The sequence below is a fragment of the Ochotona princeps genome, chromosome 14 (genome assembly GCF_030435755.1).
Source record: "Ochotona princeps isolate mOchPri1 chromosome 14, mOchPri1.hap1, whole genome shotgun sequence".
Classification (NCBI taxonomy): Eukaryota; Metazoa; Chordata; class Mammalia; order Lagomorpha; family Ochotonidae; genus Ochotona; species Ochotona princeps.
In genome coordinates this window covers 28,000,943-28,014,793 of record NC_080845.1, presented here as the reverse complement: position 1 = coordinate 28,014,793, position 13,851 = coordinate 28,000,943, and the positions used below count along the sequence as shown (strand labels likewise).

Here is a 13,851-nt window from a genome sequence, read left to right as displayed (position 1 = left end):
GGGCCTCCCCTTCTTTCCTGCCCCCTCCCCTGTTCCCATTTCCTCCCTCTGCTTTCCTCCTCCTTTCTCCCTCCTCTGCCTGCTACCCTGGAGCTAGATGGCTCCCACACTCACCTGTTGTGCTTCCCACTCCGGTCCCTGTGTCTCCTAAGTGCAAAGGAATCCATGTCTGGATCTCCAACTGGTTTGCAGGGTGGACAGCGGAGGGGAGGAACCACAGCTCACTGAAAATCTTCTCCAAGGGAGTCCTTGCTCTCCAGGGGCTCAGCCCTGAACAGGTGCTTTATGAGGTGTGAGAGAGGCTGATGCTGTGGAACTGCAGGTGTTTTTGTTGTCTCTGGGCACACCCAATAAACATGCTTCTTCCAGCACAGGGCAGTTCCCTGGGATCTGTGCCATTGGCCTCGCCCTTTAGGACATCGCTCAGAAGGAGTCTGATGTGTTTGTTCTAAATCTAAACAACGTGTCTGCAGGGACACAGTCTGTTCCATGAAAACGGAGCTCAGAGCTCACCGTCAAGTCAGTTTTCTGTCATGCTCCATTCTGGAGTGCCCCTTTTACAGACTCTGACAAGTCCTGCAGCCTGGAAATCGGTCTGTGATCATGTTTTTAGAGTCCAAGGAAACTACATTCTGCAAAAGAAAGAAAAGTCAAAATATAAATCTTTTGGAAAACGGAGCTAAAACACGGTCCATGCGGTGACAGCAGCAGCCAAAGCTGTTCTGTTTGCAGTTTGCCCATCTGCTCTGTGGCCATCAGAGAGGCCTGCCTGTGCATGCTCAGGGAAACCAAGTCACAGGGGATGCCAGGAAAAGGAGTGTGTGGTCCAGGGAGGCCTCAGGAGGATGTAGGTGCCAACTGGGTGCCTCTGAAGCATGTGTTGTGGGCAGTGACTTTGTGCTGTGGCTTCTGGGTGGGCTCATCTGGGAGGTCATGGGGAAGCAACGACCCGCGCGTCTCAGATAGAAGCATATGGAACTGGAGGGGGCTGACTCAGGAGGTGGTGGTGTCCCCATCACTAGGGGTACACAGTAATGTTTGGATGGCACCTCCTGTCCCCAGATTTGGTGATTCAGGAGCTGATGTGGGGCTGAGGGGAAGTCATTGGCTTCAAAGTCTTGGGAATGACATAGCTTCAGAAACGCGGGTGCTGCGGGCTGTTCTCCACAACTCTGTTTTTCCAGGTATGGGGGAAGCCCCAGTGACACCTGCAGTGTCTTTGTTCCAGGGTTTAGATGCCGAGGGGCCTGGAAGAACCTTTGGAGAAGCTGAGGCCACAGAGGGGCCGACCCCGGCCGTGTCCAGCCAGAACCCCGAGGAAGGGGCCACTCCAGTAAGTTGCTCAGTGTACCCACACCCCTGTCCTGGTGGGAGCATGACTGTGCATGGAACTCAGAGGGATAGCCTGTTGGGGCCAGGTCCTAGCTAGCCCTGAGCAGGTGACTGAGGCCTGCGGACTCACACTGCAGGTATTTGTGCAGCCTGATTGTAAGGAGTCGTGATGCAGAGGAGTGGCCTGGCCCCTGGGAACACAGTGGCATGAGGTGCAAGAGGAGAAACCCAGAATGCTCTGAGTGCACAGAAAAAGGGCCCAGAACCCTGTCTTGGGGGTGTGCAGGGAGGCTGCCTGGGGGGAGCATGAGGAAGATGAACTGAGAAGGTAGACATGAGGCAAAAGGAGCAAAGCCCCCATGCTGCCACACTCAAGAAGTGTACCATGCCTGTAGGTCAAGACTGAGCAGGGCAGGGAGGGGCTGTGACTGTAGAGTCCCCTAAGTCACGGAGGGCTTAGGGAGGCATGTCACAGAGCCCAAGAGGATCCTGCAGACATGGGGAGTCACGGCAGGGTGGGAAACAAGCAAGAGAGGGGGTCAGGTGGTAAATCCAGAGCAAGCACCCTGGCCAGCAGTGGAGGATGGCAGGGGGAGGCAGGTCTGGACACAGCGGGCCAGGGTAGGAAGCTGTGTCTGGCTGCAGAGCTGCAGGTGAGCCGTAGGGTGTTTGCTTGCCCTAGGGTCACCTGTGTCAGATCCTGCCACAAGTCCCAAGCACAAAAAAATGTCCATTTGCATTTGTAAATGTGGCTCTGGGTGACTGTGGAGGGAGAGAGAGAAGTAGAGAGAGAGAACAAGCAGTTTTAAGGATATAAGAAACGTAGAAGCCAGAAGATACCGGGCTAGGGAAACTCATGATGGAGAAGACTCATTCAGCAGGAGAGTGATGGAATCTGAGAACCTGAGGCTTTTGTTCCAACACAAAGATATCAGCATCGGTAAAAGCTCCATTTCTGGGAGTGGTGGGCAGAGCTTGAAGGGTCCTGCAAGCTTAGCAAGATAACGGCCCAGGAGGGGTCCTGGGACACTGACGGCCTCTTTCCATTCAGGTTGCAGATCTGGAAGAAGACTTGGCAGTCACAGCAGCAGTGGAGGTCCCGGAGCTCATCAGTGCTGCTGGGGAGGTCGAGGTCATCAGTGGGGGACCTACTGGGGACCCTGTCCTCCCCATATCCAGCCAGCCCCCTGGGGCGGAGGCCACTCTGGTAAGGAACATCAGGTGCTGGTAACAGCTGCTGGCCTTCCCACAGTGCACATCCCCATTCCAGCAACTGTTAGCTTCACAGAAACTAGAACTTGACTGCAGCTGTCTCAAAGCAGAAGCGAGCTCCTGGTTAGAGCTACGCAAACGAAAACCAGATAAGCCCTTGGCAAGGATGTGCTAGAGGAGAATCAGAGAAGGATGTGTAGCAGATGCCTTGCGGCTGAGGCATCTGTGGGCTCAGGTGTGGGTCTCTCATGAGCCAAGGGAAGGAAGTGTGGACATGCCAGTTTCGCTAGCCTGGGAGGTTTCCTCCCTGCAGCTCCATGTTTTGTTCCAGGGTCCACAGAGCGGGGAAAGTGCAACCGCAGCCTCAGCTGTGACGCAAGTGTCCCTGGGTATTCTCGAGGAAGAGGAGGCCAGCGGGTCCTCTACAGATGTCCTGGCACGCCTCATACTCACTACAACCCCAGGGCCGGCGGTCACCTCTGTAAGTGTCATCTGTCCCCTCTAGCTGGCAGGGGAGAAAGGCCAGCATCCTGTTGGGGTGGGGGTTGGGGGAAGGAGGCAGGTCTCAGCACCTGAACACCCAGCTTTATTGTAGGGTAGGTCTGGGTCAGACCCAGTGTGCAGGGTTGGGGGTGGGGTGGGGCAGGAGGCTGTGGAAGGATGGATAGCCAGAGGGCATCAGGGCACTGGGTGTTTGGCACCCACGTGCCATGCCCCAAGCAGTATCCAAGAGCTTCCTTGGAGACAAAGGGTCTAAAGTTAGGAAGAGAGCAGTGGACACCCCCTCCCTGGGCAGGAGAGGCTGGGTGCTTAGAGAGATGGCAGATTTACAGAGTGTTTGTGTGAGCCTGGGCCCCTAGGCGTGTGTCAGATAAGGACAATGAAATGGACCTGACACCCATAGATGGGGTTGTCAGTGCTGCTGTCCCCACAGTGTCACTAGCCAAGGGAGGCGATTCCTGGCATTGATTCTGTTTGCAGGCACCTGGTGATGCAGTGGACTCAGCAGTGGGCACCACCCTGGAGCCACTTACCTCTGCAGAGGAAGAGGAGGAACCCAGCAGTGGCCCCCCTGAGGCACTGCCGCTCCCCACCCCCACAGCAACTCCTGAGCCACGGGTCACTCTGGTGAGCGCACCCAGGGATGTAGAGATTGACCAAGCCCCACTTTACCTGGGAGAGGCTGAGGGCAGGAGCTGGGGGAGGGTGGGCTCTGGCCCTGACGGTGGTAGGAGGTAAATGGTTCCTTTGTGTTTGCAGAGTTGGGCCTTAGAGGGACTTAAGTCCCCTGGGGACACTGGTTTATAGAAGAGAAAGTCTGAGGAACAGAATGCAGTGAACAGTCTTGCCCCAAATGTTCTTTTTTTTTTTCTTTTTTTTTTTTTGATTAAACCAATTTTATATATTTATTTATTTATTTGGAAGGCAGTACTAGGCACAGATGCAAAAGTTGGCTTTGCAGTGGGGAACCGGGAGAGCAGCACTCAGGCTCACCAGCAAGTGATGACTGGCGCCGCTTCTCTCCTTCACGGGCTGCCCTGGCATCACCTTCAGCAGATCCTTCCGTTGCCTGGGACCTGCCTTTCCCTGGCTGGAAGGACAGTGCTATGTTGCTCTGTCACCACCTAAGGGCTGTGACTGTGAGAAACAGGAAACCCAGAAGAGACCCATGGGTGGGGCTTGTGTGATGCAGAGAACAAAGCTTGGGCCAAGTGGGGACTCCACCCAGGTCTCTCATGTGGGTGACAAAGAGCCAAGTTCTTGAGCCATCATCACCTGCTGCCTCCCAGGTTGCATCTTGACAAGCAGCTGGTATTAGAAGCAGAGGGGGTTGGGACTGGAACCCAGGGACTCCCATAAGGGAAAAAGGCATCCCAAGGGTTGGTTTGTCTGCTGTGCCAAGCACCCACCCTTGAGGAGAGTTTTAAAAGAAAGCACGCCATGAGCGACTAGCTCAGGTTCGGCAGCCACCTGCGATATGCTTGCCCATGCATCCCTGGAAAGCCATGAGTCAGATTCTAGTCATGTGGTCCATTGACCACAGGGTGCTAGAACTGGCCCATGCTAGGGGCAAGGAGCATTCTAGAAATCCCTCTGAGGGGCCTTGAATGCCCACCTCTTATCCAAGGGTCTCTTCAGCAACCTGCTGGTTCTCTGTGACCTATGCTCCCCCTTCAGCGTTGGCCTCGTCCCACCCCCTGCTCTGCTCATACACATCACCTCTGGGCCTCAGAGCAGTCTTGCAAGATCCAGGTGGCTACAATGGAGGCACACAGTTTGAAGGGCAGGACCTTAGCCGGGTACCCCAGCATGGGTGAAGTACTCCGTGTTCTCAGCTTACCTGATTCGGTGCATGCCACCATCTTCATGTAAGGTGAACAGCCTCCATCCTGGGTGAGGTCTCTGAGAGGCAGAGATGGGGTTTGGACCCAGGCGTGGTGGCCTGCAGAGCCCTTGAGTTTCACCCACCTGCTGAGGGCATGGCTTACTCCTGAGGGTGGGCTCTGAGCCTCCTGGTCATCCTCTTCCACAGAGGGTGAGAGGCGAGCAAGAACTCTGGCTTGGAATCCTAGCGACTGAAGTCCATGTGATGGTGGGTCCCGTGCGAGATCAAGGAAGCGAGGCACTAGGGCTAGGGCTTGGGGCTCCTTGTGGGTTCTTGCGGGCAGCCAGCCCTGGGCCCCGCAGCAGGCAGGCTGGGATGACAGTGGTCCACTGCTCACAACCCGTGAGTACCAGCTCTGGCCCAGCAGTTGCCTGGGGGATGCATGCCTGTGCATCCCCATGTAGCTGCCTGCTACTGTACACCCTGGGAAGCAGCAAGGGATGGCCCATGTACTTAGAGCCTTGTCACTTGCAAAGGAGCCCCAGATGGAGTTCCTTGCCCCTGGTTTCAGCCCGGGGAATCACCAGCAAATGTTATATTTCTGTGTGTGTGTGTTTCTGCCAATCTTGCTGCCTTTTAAGTAAAAAAATACTATAAATTTAAAAAGTCATGAACAGCCAGCCTTTAACTTGCAAATAACTTTGTATACTGCCGACAGTTGACCTGCGACATTTTTTTCTTGTTGTAGTCACAATGTCATCATGTTCCAACAAAATCAACCATCCCTTCTTGTAATCTAATAACTTGGTTGGTTAAGAAGAAAGGGATCTGGTGATTGGATTCTGATCTAAACAAGCACTTGGTTGAGAAAGCTCTTAGGCTTCTTTGAGTTTCTGATTGTCTCCCGCCTGCCCTTGGCCACTCATTTGTTGAATTCACTGGGTCCTCGTCCCTAGATCCTTGACTTTGTGCCTTGAGAGGCTGGCAGGGTGAGCACTGCTGTGTTGGTGGGAGTGTTGAGGCTTTGCTACCCGTGGAAAAGTCTTTGTCCACATTTACTAACAACCATCGAACTAAAACCAGAAACTTCTATTATAAGAATCAGTTCTAATGGACCTATTCTGTGGACAATGATGTTAATGTCAATATTGTCCATAACAGAGACTACATGCATGATTTAATCAGTCAGCAAGAAGCAATTAAGTGAATTAGTCACACATCCAAATCATGGAACACTATGCAGGTATTAACATGATTCTTATTAGCAGTATTTAATGATGAAGGCAAATGCTAACCATGTAATGTTAATAAGCTTAAGCATTTTGTGTGGTCTTCACTATTTAAAATTATTCACATGGGAAAGCACTAGGAAAAAAATGCTTTGCAAAATGTTAACAGTTATTGCCTCTAAGTGTTGAAACTGTGAGTTAGGGTTTTAACACATAGTGATATTTTCTACTATGGGCTGGGTTATGATTTTATAAGCAGCTTTTAAAAAAAAGATTTATTAATTTTTATTGGTAAGTCAGATATACAGAGAGGAGGAAAGACAGAGAGGAAGGCCTTCCATCCGCTGATTCACTCCCCAAGCAGCCGCAATGGCCAGAACTGCATTGATCCAAAGCCAGGAGCCAGGAGTTTTTTCCAGGCCTCCCATATGGGTGCAGGATCCCAACACATTGAGCAATCCTCTACTGCTTTCCCAGGCCACAGGGAGGGAGCTGGATGGGAAGCAGGGCTGCTGGGATTAGAACCAGCACCCATGTGGGATCCTGGCATGTGCAAGGCAAGGACTTTAACTGCTTGGCTACCATGCCTGGTGCATAAACTGCTTTTGATATTGTTGTTACTATTATTATTTGAGAGTCAGAGAGAGTCAGACTCACAGTTTGTATCAGCTAGTTTACTCCCCAGTTGTTGGCATGGCCTCAGCTAGGGTGGAGCCAGAAGTTGGGGACTCCATCCAAATCTCGCACTTGGATGGCTCGGACCCAACTGCTTGAACCATTACTGCTGCTTTTCAGGGTCCACAGTAAGGAATAAAAAGTATCTGTATGATGGTTTGAATCCCAGAGTCACCCAAGGTGGCTGTCCTCTATGGATACAAAAAACTGAACATACTCAAGTCTCTTATAACATGGTGAATTTGTATATGACCTGTGCACCTCTCCCATGTTGCTGAAGTCATTCTTTGGATTACTTTGAATCCCTAAACACCATGTAAATGTTACACTTTTTTAAGTAACACAAGGGTACTTCAAAAAGCTTGCAGAAAATGGTATTAAAAATAAGTTTATTTTGGTGCAAAGAAATTTGAAGTCCATGCGTGCAAGGGGTCTGCATACAGTCTACAATCCACAGCTGGCTGATTTTGTAGATGTGGAGGGTCCTTTAACTATCTTAGCAGGTGAGAAATGGCATCCCAGCCTGGCTCTGCCACATATCTAAGACCAATTTCTGTACCTCTCTCTCTCTCTCTTTTAGTTTTATGTTTGCATGACTGGGGCTTATAACTGTTGAACCTCCTACCTACCTGTGGCTATATATCATACATTAAAAAAAAAAAAACTCTAGCTATCACATGGTACCGCATACCAAGCTTGCTCTGTAAAATTGTTCTGCAGATGAATCTCAGAGATGCCTAGGACGCTGCTCAAGGTCATCCAGCCACCAGAGGTCAAGTAGAGGCAAGGGCTTTGGTCTATTGACTTTCTGCCTTGGTTTTCTGCACTGCCCACAACCACCAAGTCCAGGCACAAGCATGAAGCTGGTTAGCAAAGCCCATGAGGGACTGTGCATTAGAATCTGAGAGAACATAAGGAGACCATCATCCTTGAGACCAAGTGCTAGCATGCTTAGGGACACTAGTAAAAGATTAGACTATCAGGTCTGGGGACTCCAACGTCATGGTCTCCCCCTAGCATACCCAGAATCAGGGATGTCCTCAAGAGGTCAGCAGCTCCATGTCCCAAAGACATCATGACCACATTTTAACCAGCTCTTCTTGTTTCAGGCTCAAGTGCACGTGGAAATGGAAGGACAGGCCGCACCCGAAGGAGAAGAGGTCTGTGCTGTGACTGCTCTGGAGATAATCTTGGCTCCTGATCAAGTGTCCTGAGCATATTATTGGGGTTAATTTATTCAGTTGTGATGGAGGCGATAGAGTCAGCTAAGGTGACTGAGCCCACAGAAGATGCAATCAGGAAGCATGGGAGAGTGATGAATGCAACGAAGAGCAGTCCTGCCTGGCATCTCCCTACCAACTGGAGACCATGTCTCTGGACCTCCGAGGGTCTCTTTTCCCCATCTTTTATCCCAGAGCCCCTCCTGTCCTGGGGCTTTGTGTCTGCTCCAGACTCACTCCTGATTTTTGCCTGGGGAAGCATGGAGCAGAGCTTCAGGACCTGGCTTGCCTCTCAGAAGCTGCAGATTGCAGGTGTTCTGTACTTGGCTCCAGCTGCCTCACCTGTGTGCAGCAGGTGGCACTGGTGGTCACCAGGAAGCCAGGAGCTAGTGTTTAAGGAATGCTTTGTCAGCTGACAGGCATCGTAGGAAAGTAATAAATTCCTGTTTGTGGAACAGTTGGATGCATCGCTATGGCTGCAGCCCATGATCGCCAGGAGGCCCTGCCCAGGGGTCTGCTGCGCTGCCACTGGGGTCCCTTCCCACCTTCATGCTGGCCCCCACTCCTCTGCTCGCTGGGTAGTGGGTGCTCTTGCCTCAGGCCTTGGACGTGGGCCCACCTGAATGTGGAAGCAAGTGCTAGGACAAGAAGGCTGGTGTCTTCCCCTCCCTCTGCCTCTGACCACAGTGGACTCCAGGACAGTAGGGGATTTGTGGACATTTCCATTCTCCTTTGGATGGTCCAACTGTGTCATCACTGTATTTGTTAAGACAGCCATTTCTCTGGAGCTTGGTGGCAGCCAGTGCCTCTTGGGAGGTCCTTCTCCTCATTGTCTCTTTTCCATTTCCTTTCAAAGGGGTATCTTCCCATTCTAGACGCTTGTCCCAAGCTTGTCTCTTTGAGGGAACCATGCTTGTCCTCCCACAGTCAGGGGAGGCAGCCCTGTGAATTGCAGAGGCCCTTGCAGGCTACAAAGGGCTGGGTGCAGGAGTGGGAGGACAGGGCTGCACAACTAGGCTCCTGCAGAGCCCAGAGCACAGTCAAGGTGCAGGGACTCATAGGTGACAAGGGTAGGTGGACAAACACCTGTTGGCTGGCCCTGGGAAGGACAGTGGAGTCTGACCTTAAAGACAGTTCAGAAAGGAGAGGGGACAAGAGAAGGGGTGCCCAGCACATCACTAGCCACCCACTTTGTTCTCTTTAGGATGAAGCTGAGGAGAGCTTTTCTCGGTCTCCCATACCTTCTGTACCTGCTGGACCCACGGTGAGATCTCAACTGGACTCATGCCATGCACAGCATGCAGGGACACCACGGACCAGCACTTGTCAGCCTACTAGGAAACACTCTGCTCAGACTCAGGGTTTCCCACCCCTAGTGGAGCTTGTACTGCGCTCGTGGATGGAAGTGTCTTTTCCAGCCCATGTCCTGCACCCTGGGTGGCCTGACGTCCCTTCACCTCAGCCCATCCCAAACTGTCCCTCCTCCCCAGGTCCTGTGTCTGGGAATGGTGCCCTATGTGCCAACAGAGAAGCCAGGAAACATCCTCAGGGTGTCCTGTTATCATTCCCAACCGGGCCACCCTCACTTCACGCTGTGGCCCTGCAGCACTGCCTCCTCCCGACCTGGGTCTCACCTCCCTTCTCCCAATTATGCATCCTCCACTGCTAGTGGCCTTGCTGGACCCAGCTCCTACTTGGAACCTTTAAGTGGGGCTTTGATACTCATACAGCTCCTCAGTTACCTTAGACCTTCCCTGGCTCCCAACTTCAAGAATGAAGAGCCAGCAAGAGATTTTGTAAAATCCTGTTGGTTGGTTGTAAGGCCAACTGACACATGCACAAGTACACTTCAAGTCAGGTGGTCTCAGCACTCAGTCCAGACTGGGACAGAGGTTGGGGGAAGCTTTGAGGAAGGATAGATGAATTCTGCCTGGAGGAGTATTAGGGAGGGCTTCAGGGAAGAAGTGAAGGCAGAACGGGGCCTGGAAAGATGTGAAGGAGTTTGAGTGACAGGAAAGGAGGCTGAGGGCTTAACATGTGTTAGCCACACAGATGGGAGGCCATAGAGAGAGCAGTGGTAGAAAAAGCCTGAAGGAAAATTGGGAGCAGATGTTTCCTGCTACAGAGCATCTTGGGGAAGCTTCCAGTGGCACGGGCGGTCCCTGGAGACTGGCAAGCAGAACCCTGTAGGAGATTTTCTTTTCCTTCCAGGTGACTGCAGAGCCTGAGGGCTCCAGCCTGGGCTGGGGCTTGGATGTCGGCTCTGGGGACCCGGTGGGCAGTGAGGAGCTGTTGAGGGTGAGTGTGGAGGATGACACTGCTTGGGTCCTGGCAGGGAGAAGGGAGGAGTGAATGGGAGCAGATGGGCCTTGCCGGGTTCTGTGAGTCTCGAGTCTCTCGTTGACTTTTGTATGTGTTTGACATTTTCCACGTTGTTCAGTTTTGTTTTAAGTGAATATGAGGCTTGATTTATGGCCAGGTTGTTTCTTCTCCACTCGCACCACTCTCCCTGATCCTGGCAGCTTCGGATACACCCCCTGACCTTCACCTCTACAAGTCAGCTTCTACTCTCCCACCTGCTACACTCACCCCTCACCACAGACACCTTGCTCTTCTCTGGGTGACCTCCCACCCTTGGCTTCTAGCTGCTTCTTGAGGCTCTGCTTACACCTCACCAGCCCTCTTCCACTTTCTGCCTCCTTGGTGTGCTTGCTGCCCTGGCCTCCTGCCCAAGGCTGACGCTCTACCTGTTGTCTCCAGGGGAGCTCCTCCCTCCTCTAGCTGTAACTGGTACCTGCCCAGCCTGCAACCTCCTCTCCACCCCTCCCCCTGTGCACCTGTGCTGCAGCTCTGTTAGAAGCCCCACTTGGCTGCTCCTTGCTCAGTCCTCATGACCAAGGCTGGCATGGGTGGGGTGGGAGCTGGTGGATCTTCCATGAACCCTCCCTCCCTCCCAGGCTGGAGTTGGGATGGGCAGCTCACCTGGCAGGAGGCTAGAGAGAAGCATTTTAACAACAGGCAGTTTCTGACTAAACTCACGTTAGACAACTCGATTAGCAAGAACACCCCTGGGAGTTTCAACTAACTGGATCTTTATCGTACCTCCATTTGGAAGAAAACATGATATATAATCAGCCTCAAAAAGACCAAAGTTTTAAAAAGTATTCATTTATTCATTTGGTAAGCAGCAGGACTGAGAGAGAAGGAGAAACAGAAAAACAGAGATCTTTCACCTGCTGGTTCATTTCCCCATGGGCCATAAAGGCCAGTGCTGGGCCAGGTGGAAGCCAGGAACCAGGAGCTTCATCTGGATCTCCCACATGGGTTCAGGAGCCCAAGCCTCGGGCTATTCCCAGGCACATTAGTAGGGAGCTGGATTGGAAGTGAAGTAGCTGGGGACCTGAACCAGTGCCCATTTAGGATGCCTACACATTAGCCTGTTGTACCACAACAAGGGCCCCAAGCCTTAGATTCTAATCCCCACTTTCCCCTGATTAGCTCTGTGTGTGTGTGCACGTGTGTATGCACCGTTGAGTCACAACATCTCACTGAGCTTCAGTTTCCTCATCTACCAAGTGGAAGCTTGGGCCGTGGAAGGTGTGGATAGGATGTGCGGGACATCCATGCTCAGCGTGTGCTCGCCCTGCCCCAACCATCGCTAACAGAAGATCTGTCTTTTAGGGCCCACCAGGCCCACCAGGCCCACCAGGCCCACCGGGCTTACCTGGGATTCCAGGAAAACCAGGGACCGATGTTCTCATGGGCCCCCCTGGATCTCCAGGAGAAGATGGAGCTGCTGGCGAACCTGGACTCCCGGTAAGCAGCTGAGGTCCCCCCCAACTCTGACCTTGGGGCTTCCTGTACTGGAGAGGCAGAAGGTCTGGCACAGGTTTCAGAGCCCAGGACACCCCCTCCAAGTCTGGGGCTCTCCTTGGGGGAGAGTAGCGGTGCTCCTGTGCTGATTAATCCATTGTAGTGGTGTGACTGCTGATGGTGGTCGTGCAGGTTGTGCAGACTCCGAGACTCTGGTCCGGGTAGAGGGGTCTTGGAGACCATCCAGCCCAATACCAAACAGAGTACAAAGGGAAACCCAGAGGATATCTGGTACTCGCCTGCAGGGAATGCCATCCCCACTAGGGATAGGGTCTGGCACTCCTGCCCTGGACACATGGCCTCACTGCCTGCTACCAAGCCCTCCCACCTAGGGCAGGTTTAAATGCGAGGTATAGTGGGGAAACTGTGCTGACTGTCATTGATGTCCCCCAGGGCCCTGAGGGACAACCTGGACTTGATGGAGCCTCTGGCCTTCCTGGGATGAAAGGGGAGAAGGTAAGAAGCCAGTGAGGGTTCTAACACAGACTCCCTATGGTCCCCTATTGGTCAGCCCTGGTGGATACCCCATCAGCTTGAGATTCCCCTGTCATGCGGCTGCCCCTTCCTTGCCCACCCCTGTGCATCCCAGCTTCAGTGAATGGTGCTATCATCCACGCAGTCCCCTGGGCTCAGATGTCTTCACCATCTCTTCCTCCCTCTCCCTTTCCTGCCATATCTGGTCAGTAGCCGATACAGACCTGCACTCCTCTCCACCCTGGTCCCTGCTGTGGCAGGAGCCCATTCTCAGCACCCACATTCTAGTCGCCACCCACCCAGCCACTGCACCAAAGCAGGTTCTGAGCAGTTATGGCCCTGCCCCCACTGTGCAAACGCTGCAGCCCTTCTAGCAGCACCAGCCGCCTTCCCCCTCTGGCCTCACACGCCTTAGCCACCCTGGCACAAGGCGTTGGGAAGGCTCCTCTCCACTAGCCTCTCCATGCCTTCACATGTGGATTTATCTTTGTCTGATGTGTACTTTTTCTTTTCTCATCTGTTAAGAGATTAACAAAGGTAACTGATAATAAAATAGAACACTAGAACAGCATCCCTGCTCTAGGACTTTAGAGCCAATATGAAGAGAAAGAATTTCTTGAACACAATCACCTTGATTCCACAATAGTTGGCCTGATAACAGAACTGACTACTGAGTGATTAGTGGGTGGGGAGCGTATACAACATGGACACGCTGGCCAAAGGGATGACACATTTCCTGAGTAGGATGGAGTACATGGCATGAGGTTTTATCCCACTACTCAGAACAAGTGCACAACTTAATACTTAGGAATGATTTCTGGAAATCTCTGCTTAATGTTAGGACTGTGATTGATCAGTGTACTTTTCTGTGCCCTGGGAAGCTCCCCTAACTCTATGAGCTGGAACTCCCTTCCTTCTCTTTCCCTCTCTGTTAGCATGATGTTTATGTTTTCGAGAACCTTCTCAGATAATGACACTCAAGGTGTTAGTCTGCCTGCTTCATCCTCACCCCCGTCCTGCCATGGAGCCCGTGGTGCTGTGTCTGTCACCTCAGCTCCCAGCATGGGCTTTTGTCTGTGTGCGGTGAATGACTGCAACTTCCTGCAGACATGTTTTAACCTGGAACTCTGAGTCTGACCTGTTTCCATTCTTTCATTCTTTTTCTGACGGGAGTCTTGCTGGGGCGGTGGCAGGTGCAGGTGGGACTGTTGATGGAATAAGCCACATCCTGCAAAGCAAGCAATGAAGACAAGGTGTATACTAAGTGACAAGATCTGCAGTTTTGTGAGGTTCCAAGGACAAAGGGTACTCTGAGCTGAGTCGGGAAATGGGAGTCTGTGCAGAGCACCCCTCAACTCCCCAGACACCACTGCTGTCACTGAACTGAATTTCCAGCGTGGTTGGCTCTTGGGTGTGTTTATTTTCATGGAAAGCTCTTTTCTCAGAAAGAGCACCAGTTGCCAAGCTTTGCAGAACTCATTGCATGTGCACCAGCTGTTTCCTAAGAAAT

At 52.4% G+C, this 13,851-nt stretch overlaps 1 protein-coding gene across 1 annotated transcript in view; it reads left to right on the top strand.

The window, feature by feature from the left end:
* The window catches only part of COL15A1 (collagen type XV alpha 1 chain), a 98,470-nt gene that overhangs the window by 47,074 nt on the left and 37,545 nt on the right, over nucleotides 1-13,851 (top strand). Inside the window, exons 8-16 of the mRNA XM_058672867.1 lie at nucleotides 1,229-1,333; nucleotides 2,384-2,539; nucleotides 2,876-3,025; nucleotides 3,526-3,672; nucleotides 7,884-7,934; nucleotides 9,199-9,258; nucleotides 10,206-10,292; nucleotides 11,676-11,810; nucleotides 12,261-12,323. Of these exons, the coding sequence (XP_058528850.1) occupies nucleotides 1,229-1,333; nucleotides 2,384-2,539; nucleotides 2,876-3,025; nucleotides 3,526-3,672; nucleotides 7,884-7,934; nucleotides 9,199-9,258; nucleotides 10,206-10,292; nucleotides 11,676-11,810; nucleotides 12,261-12,323 (954 nt within the window). The remainder of the gene's footprint in view (nucleotides 1-1,228; nucleotides 1,334-2,383; nucleotides 2,540-2,875; nucleotides 3,026-3,525; nucleotides 3,673-7,883; nucleotides 7,935-9,198; nucleotides 9,259-10,205; nucleotides 10,293-11,675; nucleotides 11,811-12,260; nucleotides 12,324-13,851) is intronic.